The following is a 21,713-nucleotide window of genomic DNA, read 5'->3' on the forward strand; positions in this document are numbered from 1 at the left end:
GAGTCGTTGGGTCTAATGGATTTGATGATTTGAGAGTCCTTAGTGATCAATTTGATATCCATTAACACTAGCCTACTACTAGGTTAATTAGTAGTGAGGTTAGGCCTTATGGGTTGATGTTGACCAAACCACTTGACGTACTTCAAGTGTGGAAGTAGACTTAATGAGTTCAGCTCCTCATAATTGTCAAGATATGGTTATTAGACAAGGATAGCGACCCCAATTCCCATGCCTAACCAAGAGTTGCTTTTATTATTCATATTTGAAAATCAATTTCTCAATTGTCTTGCTTAGTTGTAGTTATTGTTTAGTTAAGAGTAGAGTTAGATTGAATGTTGGTTCATTATTTTGAAATTGTTTACACCTTGCTTGTTGTTTGAATTAATTCCTTGCACTTTAGATTGCTTAATTGCTAAGATTCTTAATTTACTTTCTTGTTAATAAATCACAACCCCGGACTTCTAACCAATGTTGAAGCACATGTTTGCCCATTCTTCATGAGACGACCCGAGGTTTGAATACTTCGGTTATTTTATTGAGGTTGAACTTGTGACAACCAATTCCATTCTAAATTTGATCCGCGAGGATTGTTGTTGGGGGAGCTATACTTGCAACGCAATTTCATTTAGAAAATCTATTCCGACACGGTTCCCGTGCGTCCATCAGTAGCTAGCGTGCCACGCCTTTGATACCAAGTGGCATGCCAAAGTGAGATTCTTGGACTGGCGTGCCACGCCTTCGATACCAAGTGGCACGCCCAGCCCTTGCTTTGGCTTCTTTGTGCGTTGGCGTGCCACACCTGGTTGCTCAAGTGGCACGCCAAAGTGAGAATGAGGGCCTGGCGTGCCACGCCTTCGATCTCAAGTGGCACGCTCAGGCCTTTTTAGGATTTAACTTCCCTTCTGGAATCATGTACCAGAAGCTGCGCCAAACTTGGGCTTTAGTGCGCCTAACTTGAAGTGGGCAGAACCAATCTTGCGTGGTGTTGTTGTGCATTGCGCCTAACTTGAGAAATCTCAAGTTAGGCGCAGCCTTGGCAGTGTGGTTGGAGAAGAAGTTTGGACTATTATATATCGTTAGAAAGCTCTAGAAGTTAGCTTTCTAATGCCAAAAGAATCACGTCAATTTGACCTCTGTAGCTCGAGTTATTTAGGTTTGAGTGCAGAGAGGTCAGGATTGACAGCATCATTCGCCTTCTTCTCTTTTTCTGCGGAAACTCCATCAAATTCATCCGAATGCTACCTAAAATAAATAGAATTGCATACAGATCAAAGTAGCATCCATAGTGGCTAAAAGATACTTAATTCTTGATTAAACTCAACAAATTAAATGTAAATTCACTAGGAAAAGGTAGGAAAGATGCTCACACATCACAACACCAAACTTGAATTGTTGCCTGTCCTCAAGCAACCAAAATAAGTGCATGATTAAGATGTGAATTTGCATGAGATGTGAGAGTTTAGTTCTTAAAATGGGGTTTATTCATTGTAACTTTGAACATTTTTGGCATCTCACTCTCCTTTGAATCAGAGGAATGTCAGTGTCATTCAGAATTATTATCCAGATAATATTATGAATTCTCTGATCTTTATACTCCATTTTAATCCTTGAACACAGCAAAATTTACTTTAATTCTCTTTTCTTTGGTGCTCTGCACCTTGAGCCTAGCCGTGACTTTAAATGTTTTATCTCAAGGGTTACTTGACACAGAAACACCACAGGCACTTAACTGGGGAACTCTCTTTAAGTTCTGATTTTTCTTTCAGTTACTCCCAGATAGTGGTGCTCAAAGCCTTTGGCAAACTCTGTTAAATGTATTTGATCTCGACTCTTAGTGTTCTGTCTCAAGGATTACCTGACAATCACACCACAAGCATATGACTAGGGAAACAACTCTTTGAGCTTTTAATCATGTCTGACCTCCCTAGTCATTGATGCTCAGAGTCTTGGATCTCGCTTTTATTTTTGTTTCTTTTGCTGTTTTCTTCTACTTCAAGGATTAAACTTTCATAAATTTTAGAGAAGTCATAACAGTTCTCTAAATTCCTGTTCCTTATACATCAACATCCTTTGATTCAAATTCAACTATGCATTGTTCATATCATGCATTCAGAATTACAAATAATACCACCACATTTAAGTAAATAGGACTACTCTTAAAATTAAACTCAATTTCGCATGCACTACATCTTTTCTTCTTTCTTTTTTATTTAAAGCTTAGTGGGCAATACATGAGACATTTTTTTAAAAGAAAATCAAATAACAACTAGGCAATAAGTTAACTAGAACTAGGAATTGAAATAACAAATGATCATGCAATAACTAAAACAAAATAGCAGAAAACCGGAACATAACATAGTAAGAGCGGGAAGGAATATAGAATGAAAAGAATTCAACCACCTCAGTTATCCTAGTGGCCGTTTTATTCTTCAGGCTATGCTCCTTAGTGAAGATGATTCGCCTCCCTTTGGTCCCATAAAAATAAATAGAAAAGCCATAAGCGAAGCGACAACACCAAACTTAAAGGTTTGCTTGTCCTCAAGCAAAGAGGAACTGAATACAGAGAGGGACATAAAAAGACACACGAAAAAAAACAAATAGTATGATAAAAGAAGAATAAAAGGATAAAAGAACAAGAGAGAATAAAGATTTGGGAGGGAGAGAGAATGAAAACAGGGCGACGCGCTGGGTAAGTGATGCGGCGCGATCGACGCGTACGCGCACAGCATGCGTACGCGTGGGTGGCCACATGGTGAGGGTGACGCGTACGCGTCAGGGACACGGACGCATGAGTTGAGTTGCACGGCTAGCATAGCACCAGCGCAAGACCAGCATAACTTTTGGCCATGCACCCATTTATGTCGATTTTTCAAGGCACGCGTGCGCGCCATGTGCGCTCCCGCGTGGATTGCCGAGAACCAGAGGGATGCGTACGCGTCTGAGACGCGTATGCGTGGGTGAGCTAGTGCGCAAGGCATAGTTCCTGCACAACTCCAGCACAACTTTCAGCCTTTTTTTTGTAAAAATTGTTTCAAAGTGTTAGGTTCCTGTTCTAAAATAGCTGCATGATCAGAACACATATAAAACGAAAGAAAAACAGTACAAACTCAATAAAAATCAAATAAAGAAGAAAACCACTACTACGGAAAATAACTAAGGATATGAAATTATCGGGTTGCCTCTCGACAAGCGCTTCTTTAATTTCACTACCTTGACGGTCAGTTTTGCTAATTCAGCAGATGAGCGGACCTCTGGCGATCGATTTCGCCTCCAATATAGTGCTTTAAATCATTGTACATCTTAGTACTCCCAAGGTGAATAGAAAATCCGCTTTTGTGTGGTTCCTTCAAGATATCTAGTCGCAAAGTCCCAACATCCGGCACTCTCCACTGCTTCCCTTGTTCAATAGCTGGCAACACCTTCGGTAACACATCATCGTTCTGATGAGCCTTCAGGAGTTCGGATTTGAAATCACTTGAGATCTGTAATCGACTCAAACACAGAGTTTCAGATACTTCCTGAATGCCGATCTTCAGGCCTTCGAATGCCTTGAGCAACTCCTCTTCTCGAAGCATCATCCAAGCAACATACAACGACTTCCGACTTAGCACATCCGCCACAACATTCGCTTTTCCTGGATGGTGATTCAACTCAAAGTCGTAGTCCTTTAGTAACTCCATCCACCTCCTCTACCGCATATTAAGCTCTTTCTTATCAAAGAGGTATTTCAAGCTCTTGTGATCAGAGAAAACTCAGAACTTAATTCCATAGAGGTAATGCCTCCATACCTTTAACACAAACACAACCGCAGCGAGTTCCAGATCATACAATCGGGTAAGTGACTTTGTGAGGTCTCAACTGTCGTAAGGCATACACCACCAGATTCTGGTGCTGCATCAGCATGCACCCCAGAACCTTTAGTGAGGCATCACAATACACCTCAAATGGTTCATTCGGCTCAGGTAATACCAACACAGGCGCGGTAGTTAGCTTTTGCTTCAACGCTTGAAAGCTCTCCTCGCACTCGGAAGTCCACATAAATGGCGTGTCCTTGCGGGTTAACTTTGTCAATGACAAAGCTATTTGCGAAAAGCCTTTGATGAATCTCCGATAGTAGCCAGCTATGCTTAGAAAACTCCTTATCTCAGTTACTGAGGTCGGTCGCCCCCACTCTATCACTGCTTTCACCTTAGAAGGATCTATCGCTATCCCCTGTTTACTCACTACTGGCCGAGAAACTTCACTTCGTCCTTCCAGAATTCATATTTGGAAAATTTTGCATAGAGTTTCCTTTCCTTTAGTATTTGCAACATGGTCCTCAAGTGTTTTGCATGCTCTTCTTCAGCCTTGGAGTAAATCAGTATGTCATCAATGAAGACAACAACGAATTTATCCAAAAATGGATGGATGATTTTGTTCATATAGTCCATAAACACTACAAGAGCGTTTGTCAACCCAAAAGACATTACAGTGTACTCGTAATGACCATAACGAGTCATGAAAGCGGTCTTAGGGATGTCCTCATCTCTCACCCTTATCTGGTGATAATCGGAGTGCAAATTAATCTTGGAGAAAACCCCGGCTCCTTGTAACTGATCCATGAGATCATCAATTCTCGGCAGTGAGTACTTATTCTTTATTGTGACTTTATTCAGTTGCCTGTAATCCATACAAAGCCGCATACTCCCGTCTTTCTTCTTCAACAATAACACCGGCGCTCCCAACGGAGAAACACTATGGCAGATAAAGCGTTTGCTCATTAAGTCTTCCAACTGAGTCTTAAGTTCGGCCATTTCTAAAGGCGACTGATGAGCGGATAATTTATATGCTTTTTGGCATTGTTTTTAGTATGTTTTTAGTATGTTTTAGTTAGTTTTTATTATATTTTTATTAGTTTTTAGTTAAAATTCACTTTTCTGGACTTTACTATGAGTTTGTGTATTTTTCTATGATTTCAAGTATTTTCTGGCTGAAATTGAGGGACCTGAGCAAAAATCTGATTTAGAGACTGAAAACGACTGTAGATGCTGTTGGATTCTGATCTCCCTGCACTCGAAGTAAATTTTCTGGAGCTACAGAAGCCCAATTGGCGCGCTCTCAACGGCGTTGGAAAGTAGACATCCTGGGCTTTCCAGCAATGTATAATAGTCTATACTTTGCCCAAGATTTGATGGCCCAAACCGGCGTTCCAAATCAGCTCAAGAATGCCCGACGTTAAACGCCGAAACTGGCACAAGAATGGGAGTTAAACGCCCAAACTAGCACAAAAGCTGGCGTTTAACTCCAAGAAAAGTCTCTACACATGAAAGCTTCAATGCTCAGCCCAAGAACACACCAAGTGGGACCGGAAGTGGATTTTTATGTCATTTACTCATCTCTGTAAACCCTAGGCTACTAGTTCTCTACAAATAGGACCTTTTGCTATTGTATTTTGATTGGGAGATCTTAGATCATCTTTAGATCTTTGAATCTTTTGATAACATTTTGGGGGCTGGCCTCACGGCCATGCCTAGACCTTGTTCTTATGTATTTTCAACGGTGGAGTTTCTACACACCATAGATTAAGGTGTGGAGCTCTGCTGTACCTCGAGTATTAATGCAATTACTATTGTTCTTCTATTCAATTCAGCTTGTTCTTATTCCAAGATATTCATTCGCACTCAAGAACTTCATGAATGTGATGATTATGTGACGCTCATCATCATTCTCACTTATGAACGCGTGCCTGACAACCACTCCCGTTCTACAAGCAAACAAGGCTTGAATGTTTATCTCTTGGATTCCTTAATTGGAATCTTCGTGGTATAAGCTAGAATTGATGGCGGCATTCAAGAGAATCCGGAAGGTCTAAACCTCGTCTGTGGTATTCTGAGTAGGATTTAATGATTGAATGACTGTGACGAGCTTCAAACTCCTGAAGGCTGGGCGTTAGTGACAGACGCAAAAGAATCAATGGATTCTATTCCAACCTGATTAAGAACCGACAGATGATTAGCCATGCCGTGACAGGGTGCGTTGAACATTTTCACTGAGAGGACGGGATTGTAGCCACTGACAACGGTGATGCCCAACATACAGCTTGCCATAGAAAGGAGTAAGAAGGATTGGATGAAGACAGTAGGAAAGCAGAGAGATGGAAGGGACAAAGCATCTCCATTCGCTTATCTGAAATTCTCAATAATGAATTACATAAGTATCTCTAACTTTATGCTTTATTCATATATCATTCATAACCATTTGAATCTGCCTGACTAAGATTTACAAGGTTACCATAGCTTGCTTCATACCAACAATCTCCGTGGGATCGACCCTTACTCGCGTAAGGTTTATTACTTGGACGACCCAGTGCACTTGCTGGTTAGTTGTGCGAAGTTGTGGAATTATGTTTAGACCATGGTATTGAGCACCAAGTTTTTGGAGCCATTACCGGGGACTGTCTTAGTTGTGAAAAGAATGAATCACAATTTCGTGCACCAAGTTTTTGGCGCCGTTGCCGGGGATTGTTTCGAGTATGGACAACTGACGGTTCATCTTGTTGCTTAGATTAGGTATTTTTCAGAGTTCTTAAGAATGAATTCTAGTGTTTCAAGGTGATGTTCTTATCATCACCAAAGCTGATTGATTCTCATCAATTTAGCTCTTGAATGCAATGTCCTGCTGAAGCTTGGCTAGCCATGTCTAATTTATTTAGACTGAAGCTTGAGACTAACATTGCATGATTCCTGGAATTCTCATTAAGAATTTTGATATCTTTTCTTTTCCACTTAATTTTCGAAAAATCCAAAAAAAATTACAAAATCATAAAAACAAAAAATATTTTCATGTTTCTTGTTGAGTCTAGTGTCTCATTTTAAATTTGGTGTCAGTTGATGGTTTCTGTTCTTCTTGCATTCATTCATGTGTCTTAAGTGATCTTCAAGATGTTCTTGATGATTTCCTTGCTCTGATCTTTGAATTCTCTTGACTTGAGTGTTTTGTTGTTTTTCATATGCATTCTCATTTGTTAGTGTCAATAGTATACAAACTTCTAAGTTTGGTGTCTTGCATGCATTGTTATTAGATTTTAGTTACATTTTGATTATTAAAAATCCAAAAATTTTTTTATTTGTGTCTTTTCAAGTCAATAATACAGAAAATTGAAGATTCAGAACATACAGCAGAGGAATTACACAGAAAAAGCTGGGCGTTCAAAACGCCCAGTGAAGAAGGGCAAACTGGCATTTAAACGCCAGCCAGGGTGCCTGGCTGGGCGTTTAACGCCCAAAAGGGTAGTGCTTTGGGCGTTTAACGCCAGGATGGAACAAGAAGGAAGATGCTGTTTTTAATTCAAATTTTTTTCAAGTTTTCAAATTTTTTCAAAATCAAATCTTTTTCAAATCATATCTTTTCAATCAAACCTTTTTCAAAATCAATTTCTTTCCATTTTCAAAAATACTTGCTATCAATTAATGATTTGATTCAACATTTCAAGTATGTTGCCTTTTCTGTTGAGAAAGGTTTAATGTTTGAATCATATCTTTTCTTGTTAGCCAAGTCATTAATTTTTAAAATCAAATCTTTTTAAATTGTTTTCAAATCATATCTTTTCAATCATATATTTTTCTCAAATCATTTTCAAAATAGTTTTCAATCATATCTTTTTTATTTCTAATTTCAAAATCTTTTTCAAAAAATCACTTGATTTCTTTTCCACTCTTAGTTTTCGAAAATCAATTAAAGTTTTTCAAAATGTTTTTAAAATCTTTTTAATTTATTTTCAAAAATTTCTTCCCCTCTTCTCACATCCTTCTATTTATGGACTAACACTGCTCCTCAATGCACAATTCGAACTCCATCATACTTGATAAGTTCGAATTCTTCTACCTCCTCCTTCTATTTTTCTTTTCCTCTGACACCTCAAGAAATCTCTATACTGTGACATAGAGGATTCCATATTTTCTTGTTCTCTTCTCTTTCATATGAGCAGGAGCAAAGACAAAAGCATTCTTGTTAAGGCTGACCCTGAACCTGAAGGGACTTTGAAGCGAAAGCTAAGAGAAGCTAAGGCACAACTCTCTGTAGAGGACCTAACAGAAATCTTCAAAGAAGAAGAACCCATGGCAGCCGAAAACAACAACAATGCCAACAATGCAAGGAAGGTGCTGGGTGACTATACTGCACCTACTCCCGACTTCTATGGGAGAAGCATCTCTATCCCTGCCATTGGAGCAAACAACTTTGAGCTTAAGCCTCAATTAGTTTCTCTAATGCAACAGAATTGCAAGTTCCATAGACTTCCATTGGAAGATCCTTATCAGTTTTTAGCTGAATTCTTGCAAATCTGTGACACTGTCAAGACCAATGGGGTTGACCCTGAAGTCTACAGATTTATGCTATTCCCTTTTGCCGTAAGAGACAGAGCTAGGATATGGTTGGACTCACAACCTAAAGAAAGCCTGAACTCTTGGAAAAAGCTAGTCAATGCCTTCTTGGCAAAGTTCTTTCCACCTCAAAAATTGAGTAAGCTTAGAGTGGAAGTCCAAACCTTCAGACAGAAGGAAGGTGAATCCCTCTATGAAGCTTGGAAAAGATACAAATAATTGATCAGAAAGTGTCCTTCTGACATGCTTTCTAAATGGAGCATCATAGGTATCTTCTATGATGGTCTGTTTGAACTGTCCAAGATGTCTTTGGATAGCTCTGCTGGAAGATCTCTTCATCTGAAGAAGACGCCTACAGAAGCTCAAGAACTAATTGAAATGGTTGCAAATAACCAATTCATGTACACTTCTGAAAGGAATCTTGTGAACAATGGGACGAATCAGAAGAAAGGAGTTCTTGAGATTGATACTCTGAAGAAGAAAGGAGTTCTTGAGATTGCAGTACTAAGGACGCTTCATCTGAAGAAGAAGCTTATGATCCTGAGAACCCTTCAATGGAAGAGGTGAATTACATGGGAGAACCCTATGGAAACACCTATAATTCTTCATGGAGAAATCATCCAAATCTCTCATGGAAGGATCAACAGAGACCTCAACAAGGTTTCAACAACAATAATGGTGGAAGAAACAGGTTTAGCAATGGCAAGCCTTTTCCATCATCTTCTCAGCAACAGACAGAGAATTCTAAGCAGAACCACTCTGACTTAGCAACCATGGTCTCTGATCTAATCAAAACCACTCAAAGTTTCATGACTGAAACAAGGTCCTCCATTAGAAACTTGGAGGCACAAGTGGGACAGCTGAGCAAGAAAATTACTGAACTCCCTCCTAGTACTCTTCCAAGCAATACAGAAGAGAATCCAAAAGGAGAGTGTAAGGCCATTAACATGATCCACATGGCCGAACTAGGAGAGGAGGAAGAGGCAGTGAACGCCACTGAGGAAGACCTCAGTAGACGTCCACTGGCCTCCAATAAGTTCCCCAATGAGGAACCATGGGAATCTGAGGCTCACACTGAGACCATAGAGATTCCATTGGATTTACTTCTGCCATTCATGAGCTCTGATGAGTATTCTTCCTCTGAAGAGGATGAATATGTCACTGAAGAGCAAGTTGCCAAGTACCTTGGAGCAATCATGAATCTAAATGACAAGTTATTTGGTAATGAGACTTGGGAGAACGAACCTCCTTTGCTCACCAAAGAACTGGATGACTTGTCTAGGCAGAAATTACCTCAAAAGAGACAAGATCCTGGGAAGTTCTCAATATCTTGTACCATAGGCACCATGACCTTTAAAAAGGCTCTGTGTGACCTAGGGTCAAGTATAAACCTTATGCCTCTCTCTGTAATGGAGAAGCTTGGGATCTTTGAGGTACAAGCTGCAAGAATCTCACTAGAGATGACAGACAATTCAAGAAAACAAGCTTATGGACTTGTAGAGGATGTTTTGGTAAAAATTGAAGACCATTACATCCCTGCTGATTTCATAGTCCTAGAGACTGGGAAGTGCATGGATGAATCCATCATCCTTGGCAGACCCTTCCTAGCCACAGCAAAGGCTGTGATTGATGTGGACAGAGGAGAATCGATCATTCAAGTGAATGAAGAATCCTTTGTGTTTAAGGCTCAAGGATATCCCTTTGTCACCATGGAGAGGAAGCATGAAGAGCTTCTCTCAAAATAGAGCCAAACAGAGCCCCCACAGTCAAACTCTAAGTTTGGTGTTGGGAGGCCACAACCAAATTCTAAGTTTGGTGTTGAACCCCCACATTCAAACTCTAAGTTTGGTGTTGGGAGGTTCCAACATTGCTCTAAGTATCTGTGAGGCTCCATGAGAGCCCACTGTCAAGCTACTGACATTAAAGAAGCGCTTGTTGGGAGGCAACCCAATGTTATATTTAATCTATTTTCCTTTGTTATTTCATGTTTTCTGTAGGTTGATGATCATGAGAAGTCACAAAATCAATTGAAAAAGTAAAAACAGAATGAAAAACAGAAAGAAAAACAGCACACCCTGGAGGAAGACCTTGTTGGCGTTTAAACGCCAGTAAGGGCAGCAATGGGCGTTTAACGCCTAGTCTGGCACCATTCTGGGCGTTTAACGCCAGAAAGGGGCACCAGACTGGCGTTAAACGCCAGAAAAGGGCAAGAAGTTGGCGTTAAACGCCAGAAATGGGCACCAGCCCGGCGTTTAACGCCAGAATTGGCATAGAGAGCAATTTTGCTCGCCACTTGGTGCAGGGATGAATTTTCCTTGACACCTCAGGATCTGTGGACCCCACAAGATCCCCACCTACCCCACCACTCTCTCTCTTCTTCACCCATTCACCAATCACCTCAACACCTCTTCCCCAAAAACCCCTCACCTATCAAATCCCACCTTTCTCTTCACCACTCACATCCATCCTTCATAAAACCCCACTTACCTCACCATTCAAATTCAAACCACTTTCCCTCCCAAACTCACCCTCCCATAGCCGAACCCTACCCCTCTCGCCACCCCTATATAAACCCATCTTCACTCCTTCATTTTCACACAACCTAAACACTACTTCTCCCCCTTTGGACGAACCACAAAGTCATCTCCATCTCCTCTATTTCTTCTTCTTCTACTCTCTTCTTTCTTCTTTTGCTCGAGGACGAGCAAACCTTTTAAGTTTGGTGTGGTAAAAGCATTGCTTTTTGTTTTTCCATAACCATTTATGGCATCCAAGGCCGGAGAAACCTCTAGAAAGAGGAAAGGGAAGGCAAAAGCTTCCACCTCCGAGTCATGGGAGATGGAGAGATTCATCTCAAGGGTGCATCAAGACCACTTTTATGAATTTGTGGCAATGAAGAAGGTGATCCCCGAGGTCCCTTTTCAAACTCAAAAAAAGTCAACTTTAATCAAAGGTTGGACCAAGTCCTCATGGATATCTATGTGGAAGGAGCTCAATGCAAACAGGAGATCCCACTCATAGACATGTGCATGAAAAAATTCCTCATCATGAAATCCCTGAGATACCTCAAGGAATGCACTTTCCTCCACAAAACTATTGGGAGCAAATCAACACATCCCTAGGAGAATTGAGTTCCAACATGGGACAACTAAGGGTGGAGCACCAAGAACATTCCATCCTCCTCCATGAAATTAGAGAAGATCAAAGAATCATGAGAGAGGAGCAACAAAGGCAAGGAAGAGACATTGAGGAGCTCAAGCACTCCATAAGATCTTCAAGAGGAAGAACAAGCCGCCATCACTAAGGTGGACCCGTTCTTTAATTTCCTTGTTCTTTATTTTTCTGTTTTTCGAAAATTATGCTTATGTTTACCAATGTTTGTGTCTTATGGTCATTAGTGTCTTAGTATCTATGCCTTAAAGTTATGAATGTCCTATGAATCCATCACCTTTCTTAAAAAAATGTTCTTAATTGAAAAAGAGAAGAATTGCATGAATTTTGAATTTTATAACAGATTAATTATTTTGATGTGGTGGCAATACTTTTGTTTTCTGAATGTATGCTTGAACAGTGCATATGTCTTTTGAATTTGTTGTTCATGAATGTTGGCTCTTGAAAGAATGATGAAAAAGGAGACATGTTACTGAGGATCTGAAAAATCATAAAAATGATTCTTGAAGCAAGAAAAAGCAGTGAATACAAAAAAAAGAAGGAGAAAAACGAAAAAAAAAAAGAGAAAATATATATATATATATATATATATATATATATATAAAAAGTTGTGATCCAAGGCAAAAAGAGTGTGCTTAAGAACCATGGACACCTCTAATTGGGGACTCTAGCAAAGCTGAGTCACAATCTGAAAAGGTTCACCCAATTATGTGTTTGTGGCATGTATGTATCCGGTGGTAATACTGGAAGACAGAGTGTTTTGGGCCACGGCCAAGACTCATAAAGTAGCTGTGTTCAAGAATCATCATACTTAACTAGGAGAATCAATGACACTATCTGGATTCTGAGTTCCTATAGAAGCCAATCATTCTGAATTTCAAAGGATAGAGTGAGATGCCAAAACTGTTCAGAGACAAAAAGCTAAAAGTCCCGCTCATCTAATTAATATTGATCTTCATAGATGTTTTTGGAATTCATTGCATATTCTCTTCTTTTTATCTTATTTGATTTTCAGTTGCTTGGGGACAAGCAACAATTTAAGTTTGGTGTTGTGATGAGCGGATAATTTATACGCTTTTCGGCATTGTTTTTAGTATGTTTTTAGTATGTTTTAGTTAGTTTTTATTATATTTTTATTAGTTTTTAGTTAAAATTCACTTTTCAGGACTTTACTATGAGTTTGTGTGTTTTTCTGTGATTTTAGGTATTTTCTGGCTGAAATTGAGGAACCTGAGCAATAATCTGATTCAGAGACTGAAAAGGACTGTAGATGCTGTTGGATTCTGACCTCCCTGCACTCGAAGTGGATTTTCTGGAGCTACAGAAACCCAATTGGGGCGCTTTCAACGGCGATGGAAAGTAGATATCCTGGGCTTTCCAGCAATGTATAATAGTCCATACTTTGCCCACGATTTGATGGCCCAAACCGGCGTTCCAAATCAGCTCAAGAATGCCCGGCGTTAAACGCCGGAACTGGCACAAGAATGGGAATTAAACGCCCAAACTGGCACAAAAGCTGGCGTTTAACTCCAAGAAAAGTCTCTACACATGAAAGCTTCAATGCCCAGCCCAAGCACACACCAAGTGGACCCGGAAGTGGATTTTTATGTCATTTACTCATCTCTGTAAACCCTAGGCTGCTAGTTCTCTACAAATAGGACCTTTTGCTATTGTATTTTGATCGGGAGATCTTAGATCATCTTTAGATCTTTGAATCTTTTGATCACGTTTTGGGGGCTGGCCTCACGGCCATGCCTAGACCTTGTTCTTATGTATTTTCAACGGTGGAGTTTCTACACACCATAGATTAAGGTGTGGAGCTCTGCTGTACCTCGAGTATTAATGCAATTACTATTGTTCTTCTATTCAATTCAGCTTGTTCTTATTCCAAGATATTCATTCGCACTCAAGAACTTGATGAATGTGATGATTATGTGATGCTCATCATCATTCTCACTTATGAACGCGTGCCTGACAATCACTCCCGTTCTACAAGCAAACAAGGCTTGAATGTTTATCTCTTGGATTCCTTAATCAGAATCTTCGTGGTATAAGCTAGAATTGATGGCGGCATTCAAGAGAATCCAGAAGGTCTAAACCTTGTCTGTGGTATTCTGAGTAGGATTCAATGATTGAATGACTGTGACGAGCTTCAAACTCCTAAAGGCTGGGCGTTAGTGACAGACGCAAAAGAATCAATGGATTCTATTCTAACCTGATTGACAACCGTCAGATGATTAGCCGTGCCGTGACAGGGTGCGTTGAACATTTTCACTGAGAGGACGGGATTGTAGCCACTGACAGCGGTGATGCCCAACATACAGCTTGCCATGGAAAGGAGTAAGAAGGATTGGATGAAGACAGTAGGAAAGCAGAGAGATAGAAGGGACAAAGCATCTCCATTCGCTTATCTGAAATTCTCACCAATGAATTACATAAGTATCTCTATCTTTATGCTTTATTCATATATCATTCATAACCATTTGAATCTGCCTGACTAAGATTTACAAGGTGACCATAGCTTGCTTCATACCAACAATCTCCGTGGGATCGACCCTTACTCGCGTAAGGTTTATTACTTGGACGACCCAGTGCACTTGCTGGTTAGTTGTGCGAAGTTGTGAAATTATGTTTAGACCATGGTATTGAGCACCAAGTTTTTGGAGCCATTACCGGGGACTGTCTTAGTTGTGAAAAGAATGAATCACAATTTCGTGCACCAGCGACATTCGGTAAGGGGCAATCGGGATTGGCCCTGTCCCAGGCACCAGCTCAATTGCAAATTTTATCTCTCAGGCAGGAGGGAATTCCTTGATGTCATCTGGAAACACCTCAGAAAATTCACAAACAACGGGAATTTGCTCTAAACTTTGTTCCTCACCCGACACACTCGCAGCTAACAGCATAACGCCTTGACATTCCTGTCCCAAATAATTTACTACCACGTAGTTTAGGTAACAGCCATTTACCACAACCGGCCCTTCTGACCCTCCTGGCATGAAATGCAACGATTTCTCAAAATAGTTTAACAAGACACGATTCTTAGACAACCAGTCCAACCGCAAGATAAGATCAAGACCAGTCATCGGCAAACAAATCAAATAGTGTACAAAATCACGCTGCTTGACCCTAAACGAAACCTGCGGACATCCTAGCCTAGTTACCATGGCTTCATGGGTGGCATTATACACCTTCAGGTCATAACCTAAAACCACAATCTTCAATCCTAACTCACTAGCCTTTTCAAATACAATGAATGAATGTGAAGCTTCCAAATCAAATAAAGCATTTAAAGTTTGACCAGCCATTTCACATTTACCTTGGATAAGTGTGTCGGACCCTTCGGCACCCACGACTAAGGTAGTGAACACCCGACCAAGCTATTATGCTTTCCCAGTACCTTGCCTCTATGTCTCCAGACAGTTCGAGGCTTTATGCCTCGGCTTGCCACAAGAATAGCACAAGCCCCATCCAGCCTTGCACGGGACTCCCGAATGGTAACTCCCGCACCGAGCACAAACTTGCTCATTATGGGGCTGCTTCCCAAATCTTCTCCCCTGGAAGCTGTTGTTGTTGGGCCTTCTGGAACTATTTTGACCCTGAGTCTGGTGTGGCACAAAGCCTCCCCACTTGAAAGGCTGACCTCTAGGAGCAAAGCTTTTCCCTCGGTTCTGTGGGAATGGTCCCCTATATCTTCCTCTCTCTGCAGCTGCCTTTTTCACACACTCTTAAGCAATCCTGCTCTTATCACCAACTCAGAGAAGGTCCTGATTTCCATAGGCCCTGGTAAACTGAAGATGTTGCTTCGGAGCCCTCCTTCATACTTGATGCACCTCCACTCCTCGAAGTCTCCCGGAGCTCCTTGACACATACGAAAAAACCTGAATAGCTCCTCAAAAATGTCTGTATACTCAGATACAGACATAGTACCCTGCTTCAGCTGCAGTAACTCAATCTCCTTTGCCATTCGGGCGAAATTTGGATAGTACTTCTTATAGAATTGCACCTGAAAGGAATCCCAGGTGATAGGGTCATCACCTAGTTGTAGGAGACGTCGGGTTCCCTGCCACCAATGCGAAGCTTCCCTAGTGAGCAGATAGGTAACAAACTCAACACACTGATTCTTAAGTACCAACTGCGCTTGCAGTGCTCGCTCCATAGCTTGAAACCAGGTATCGGCTTCAGTCAGATTAGTTGCCCCCTTGAACTTTGGTGGATTAACCTTTAAAAAGGTAGCTAGTGTCATCAGATCCTGAGCTCCATTCCCACCATTGCCATTGTTATTTATCTGGTGTCCAAGAGCCTCCCCAGTGGCTTGCATAGCAGCAGCCATGTTTTTCAACGCCGCTATAAAGTTTACCGAATCATTCGGGTTGGGTTCTGGCCCTTGAGTACTAGTACGACCTCTCCCATGGCCTCGACCGCATCCACGAGGTGCCATCTGGTTCTTATACACACCAAACAATCGATATCAAGTTGATCAGTCTCAATATCGAAAGTCTAGTGCTTCAAAGTCCCAAATGCATGCTCATGAATGTTTATGCCAGTTATATCCATCATATATCCTAATAGCACATGAACACATACATAGAGAATGCACAGAAGAATAGTCAGTCCGTCCTTCAGGCTCTATAAGAACGAACTGTTCTGATACCATAATGTAACACCCTACCACACAGAGTCTTATGCTCAAGTCATAAAACAGAGGTGGCGGGGTATTACGACCTCTAAAAATAAAATTTAGTATATATAGTAGTGTGAAAAATGATTATAACTAATATCTTTTGAAGAAAAGTGGTAAATCAAAACCGTTAAATCGAAAAGCGCAACACTCGATCGATAACGTAAAGAAACAGATAGAGGATAAGTTAACGCGAGAAGATATACAAGAGAGTGTCATAAATACAGATATCAAGACTCGAGACGCGGTTTGCGAAGATAACCGGTCCGACCATAGAAGTATATATACATATATAAAGGAACTACCCAAAATAAAACATAAAGGACAAGTTACAGAACCTGTTTCTCCAAAATAACCTCTAAAAGGAGTCAATACAGTATATATATATATATATATATATATATATATATATATAAACGGTGGAGAATATATGTATCTAAGCAAATACATAAAATCAAAATAAAGTTCCGAGAGCTAAGGGTCTTCGCCAAAATAGAAGTCTCCAGCATGGCTCAGCGAGGAGCCTCACGTCCTGCATCTGAAAATCACAAAATCCGCATGGATTAGAATTGGAGGTTTTCAGCATGGTAACAGTGCCCAAATATCTAACATGTAATGTCTAGGGAAAGCCGAAGGCAATCCTATAACTTCCAATTCATAACCAAAGCATATAAATATACTAAACCATGAGAAATGACAATAGGCGACTAACTTAAAGATCTCCAATCTTACTAAATATCCTCTTTCCAAATCCTTCGGACCTCCCAACCGCCAACAGTAACTTGATACACAAACACAATTATTTCACACAAGGAAATGCACAAGTAGGAAGCAGATATAACAGTTAGGCAATTAGCAACTAATGATGCAATCAATTAGGCATTCCAGACAAATCACATATAATGCAAATGATGAGTCTCATCTGTCGGTTATAAAGCCAACCCGACAAGTCCTGGTAGCTAACCATTGGACTGTTCCTCTGTCGTGCATCCCCAAATCGAGTTATCCACAATATAAACATAACTCACATCCAACACCCTCACTGGTGTATATTCACGGGGGCGAGCTCATCTGAAACTTTCAAAGTGTCCGACTACACTTACGACATAGGGTCAGCAGAGTATCGAGTCTCCACCTAGAGCACATGGTGGCTAGCCACTGCTTTCACCCAAGAAAACTCGTATCTCAGGCAGGTGGAGTGCAACAAACACAATGTCAATAACTCAGCATATATACATTTATTCTTAGCCATAAATCAACATTTATCTCAGCCATCCGGCTTAAATTCATAATTCATACTCAGCCATAAGTCGTCATCATACACAGGCATTCGGCTCATATCATACACAGCACTCCACCATTCTCCTCAGCATCTCATATCCTCATCATTAGTCTTAACGCCTCATTATATCCCCTTTCTTCATCCCCAAGTTACCCCTTTCCCTAACTTCTTCTCAATCACTAGGAATTTTATATTGATTTAAGATTTAAAGGATGAAAATGGGGGTTTATAAGCTTGAAACAGTGTTTCGGAAGGCCACAAGCTTGTTGGGAAGGTAAAATACTTAAAAATAAGGGTTTTATAAGAAAACATGGTCGCATGCGTACGCATAGGGGTGTGCATGCACACACCGAGAAGTATTTTTAGAAAGTGTGCGTGCGCACAGGATTGTGCGTACGCACAGAAAGCAAAATTTCATTTGTTGAGTGCACCCACAGAACGTGCGAACGCCATCAACAAAACGTCCTTCCCAACGTGTGCATACGCACAGAGCTGTGCGCACGCACAGCTTGCAAAACCATATTGATTGTGGGCGCGCACAGGACATGCTAGCGCTCTCAGCAGCAGCCACTTTCCTGTGTGTGCGTACACACAAGTTTGTGCGTGCGCACAAGTTCAGAAATCCACAGGGTGTGCGTACGTACACAAATCAGAAATCACAAATTTTGTAGAATTTGCAGAATTCATATTTCAGGCCCAAAATTTCAAGGATCATATCTCCTTCCACAAAATTCAAATTTCTACCAAATTTAAACCATTTTAAAGCTTATGAAATTATCTTTCATTTGATATAAAAATCATCAAATTACAAAAACAATAGCTTAAGATATGATCCGTTGAAGTTTATCAAAATTTCATTTTTATCAAAGCTCATAAACTTCCAATTTCTAAAACATACACTTCCAAATTCATTCAAACCAACCAAAACTCAACCCTTCCAACATCAAGTATTTTCAAATCCTCATTCAATTCTCAACCCACCAATTCTTCCCTTTTTAACCCATCTCAATTAACAACATTCCACATCTCAATTCTCCAAATAATTATTCAATTTCATCAATCACTAAGAATACACATATCAATATCACACATCAAAGCATGCTTACCAACAAGAGCATCAATATCACCAACACTTGAGCATATCAACCCATATCACATATAACTTTACATGCTTTACAAATAATTATCACCATTCACAATCATTCTACCATTATACATATATCCAACTCAATCCATATCATCCAACAACTTACATCAACATTTCAAAATCCTATCCCAGAGTCACTAGCCTAAGTTTTCAATACCACATTACATTTTAGATGCAGGCAATCGAAACCATACCTTGACTGATTTCCGTTCAGTCTGGAACACTTCCAAGTTCAACCTTCAAGGTCTCAAAACTTCAACAACAGATGTTTCAAGCTTATTGCTCCACTCCAAAGCTTTATATATATATATATATATATATATATATATATATATATATATATATATATATATATATATATATATATATATACATACTACCTAAGCCACAACATCACACCGAAACACAATAACTCAATCACTAACTCACAAAATTCCAACTGTTTATCTTAGGGTTAAGAATCTTACCTTACCCAAGGATCAAAGAAGCAATACTAAGCCTTTCCTTCAAGTTAATTTGATCCTATAACATCAAAACTCAAAATTTCAACACCTTTCACCCAAAATTTTCGAAATTAAGGGCTGTAAATTCGAAGAAGAATTTGTGGTTTACCTTAAGAATAAATTTATGGGTTTTGTAGAACTCAACACCGCAGTCGCGTGGCCGCAAACGGATCGTCAATCGGGGCTCCGGATAAAAAGTTATGATCAATTGAAGTTTGGAGTGAATTTGGAAAAGGGTTTCTTGTTTCCCCCATCCATTTCAGCGTGTGTGTGTTGTTTGAGAAGAGAGAGAGTGGTGAGCTCTCTAATAAAAGGGGTCTTGCTGGGCCCTGGGCCTACTATGGGTCCGGTTTGACCCGTTTGACCCAATTTTGGGCTGATTTCTTTAAAATTGGTGTCAAAACTCTCGTTTTAATTTTCTCTATCATATTAAATCATAAAAATCACATTTCTTATTCTCTATAATATATTTTAATTTATGGGTTAATCAGTCATTAATTAACCGAATTTTACAGAGGCCGGCGAGAAGTAACAACAGAGAGAAAGGAGAAAGGAAGGGGAAGGGGCTCGGGTTGAGGAAGGCGGAAGGAGAGGCTTTGGATTTTTTTTATAAATATAAAACGACGTCGTTTCAGTGTTTTGATGAACGGAAAGTACTTTAGGGACTAGTGTGAGTCTCGAAGTGCAAGTTCAAGAACAAAATTGAGTAATTATTAACTTTAAGGACCACTTTGAGGCTCGAGTGCAACTTCAGGAACTACTTTGAGACTTAACTCTTCAAAAGATGGATATAGTGTAGTTCCTATTTCTCGTGAACTTTTAATTATAATTTTTGATGATCCAACTCATGCAATTGTTGAGCTAGATATAGTGACTACCTAAAAGATCTCATAAATTTGAGGCATTTGTATGGTAGTGCTATTTTGACTTCAACAGTCAACATTGTTGAAAAAGTTAATGATTACATGCTAATTTTGAGTGAAAATAAAGAAAAAAAAAGTATATCTTAGCTCGGATTCACCTTTTAAAGAAGGAGCTGACAAGTGGCAACAGCATAATATCAATGCACACTTCAAAAGAAAGATTGATATGGATTAAATCTCTCGGACTTCTAAATCATGATGCTTATAAAAAATATTGATCACCCAATAGACCTTTGTAATGGTTCTAGATTAGTTATCACAAGACTTGGTAATAAAGTTATCGAAACAAAAGTCTTATCAAGATGTAATATTGGTGAAAAGGTTTTCATACCTAGAATGATATTAATTCTTGTAGATACAAAATTGCCATTTAAGTTTCGATGAAGGCATTTCCCATTAATGCTCTCATATTCCATGACTATAAATAAAATTCAAGGGCAATCATTATATGTTGAGTTACTCTTTAAATAGCCAGTATTCACAAATGGCCAACTATATCTTGTAATTTCAAGAATTACTAACAAATATCTCAAGACAATATATACAATCACACTGAAACTACCAATGTTGTTTATCATGAAATCTTCAGAAATATTTAATTTTGGCATATTGTGTCACATACAATTTGTAAGAATCATATTCTCAATCCTTTGAATTCTTTCTTTAACTATTTATTACTTATTCATGTCTAAAGATTTTGTTTTTTAATTTTGACTATACTTTATCCTTATCATTGTACCTATATGTTACACACATTATTAATTTATAAACTTGGCATTTCTCACTTTATTGCAACATAACAATCCAATTCTGGCATAGAAAATGTGCACTTTTGTTTCAAGAATGAATCTTCCTATTCTTGCCATGTATTCATATTAATTACGCATGTTTACTTAATACATGATTTAGGATTATTAGTTCCATCGCTATGTTTATATTTCTAAGCTGAATATATGCATATGACAAACATATCATTAGTCAACTTCTATGTGTTCTTATACCTCTGTTATTAATTGTACAAACTTAGTCATTCACCCGCGTGTAGAGGTGACACATGGACGGGCCAAAACTCGCCGAGCCAACCTGTGTAAATTGCCAAAAAAAGAGCCGAGCTGAAAATTTAAAACTGCCATAATTAAAAAGCCTACCTAATTCGCGGGATTTGGCGGATTTCGGCGAAGCGGGGCGGCTTCTGAAGGGCTACTGTTTTTTTTTTTATAATTTAAGATGTTCTAAGTTATAATTTAAATTATGTTTTTTATTTATTAGAGACATGAAGATGTTTAATTATATGTTTGAACAATATTTATTTTATTTTTTATAATGTTGGTTTTATTATTTTGTTTCAAAAAATTTGGTTGATAATTATGTTTATTATATATTTAGAATTATAAAAACTTTAATGTTTGTGAATTTAGAAATTATAATTTTTTTTATCTTTAGAAATTATAAATTTATCGAAATAATGATGAAATTATATATATTGTTTACTATTTAATGATTTATTAAAAGAATTAAAATAATAATGATAAGAAGGAGATTTGGCAAGGTTACGTTAGGCGGAGCAGAGAAGAATTCAGGACCGCATCACTAGGCAAGACGGGGTGGGGCAACCCACCAAATGACAGGCTTTGGCAGAACGGGAC

At 39.2% G+C, this 21,713-nt stretch overlaps 2 protein-coding genes across 2 annotated transcripts; both read right to left on the bottom strand.

Annotated features, from left to right (window-relative positions):
* Nucleotides 1-14,323: 14,323 nt before the first annotated feature.
* Nucleotides 14,324-15,060, bottom strand: LOC130939787 (uncharacterized). Its single transcript, XM_057867864.1, has 2 exons — nucleotides 14,932-15,060; nucleotides 14,324-14,770 (listed from the first exon to the last, which is right to left on the bottom strand). The coding sequence occupies exons 1-2, from the start codon at nucleotides 15,058-15,060 to the stop codon at nucleotides 14,324-14,326; spliced, it is 576 nt and encodes a 191-aa protein (XP_057723847.1).
* Nucleotides 15,061-15,249: 189 nt separating this feature from the next.
* LOC130939788 (uncharacterized) lies at nucleotides 15,250-15,972 on the bottom strand. Its single transcript, XM_057867865.1, has 2 exons — nucleotides 15,462-15,972; nucleotides 15,250-15,392 (listed from the first exon to the last, which is right to left on the bottom strand). The coding sequence occupies exons 1-2, from the start codon at nucleotides 15,970-15,972 to the stop codon at nucleotides 15,250-15,252; spliced, it is 654 nt and encodes a 217-aa protein (XP_057723848.1).
* Nucleotides 15,973-21,713: the final 5,741 nt, after the last annotated feature.

The sequence above is a fragment of the Arachis stenosperma genome, chromosome 7, assembly GCF_014773155.1.
Source record: "Arachis stenosperma cultivar V10309 chromosome 7, arast.V10309.gnm1.PFL2, whole genome shotgun sequence".
NCBI lineage: Eukaryota > Viridiplantae > Streptophyta > Magnoliopsida > Fabales > Fabaceae > Arachis > Arachis stenosperma.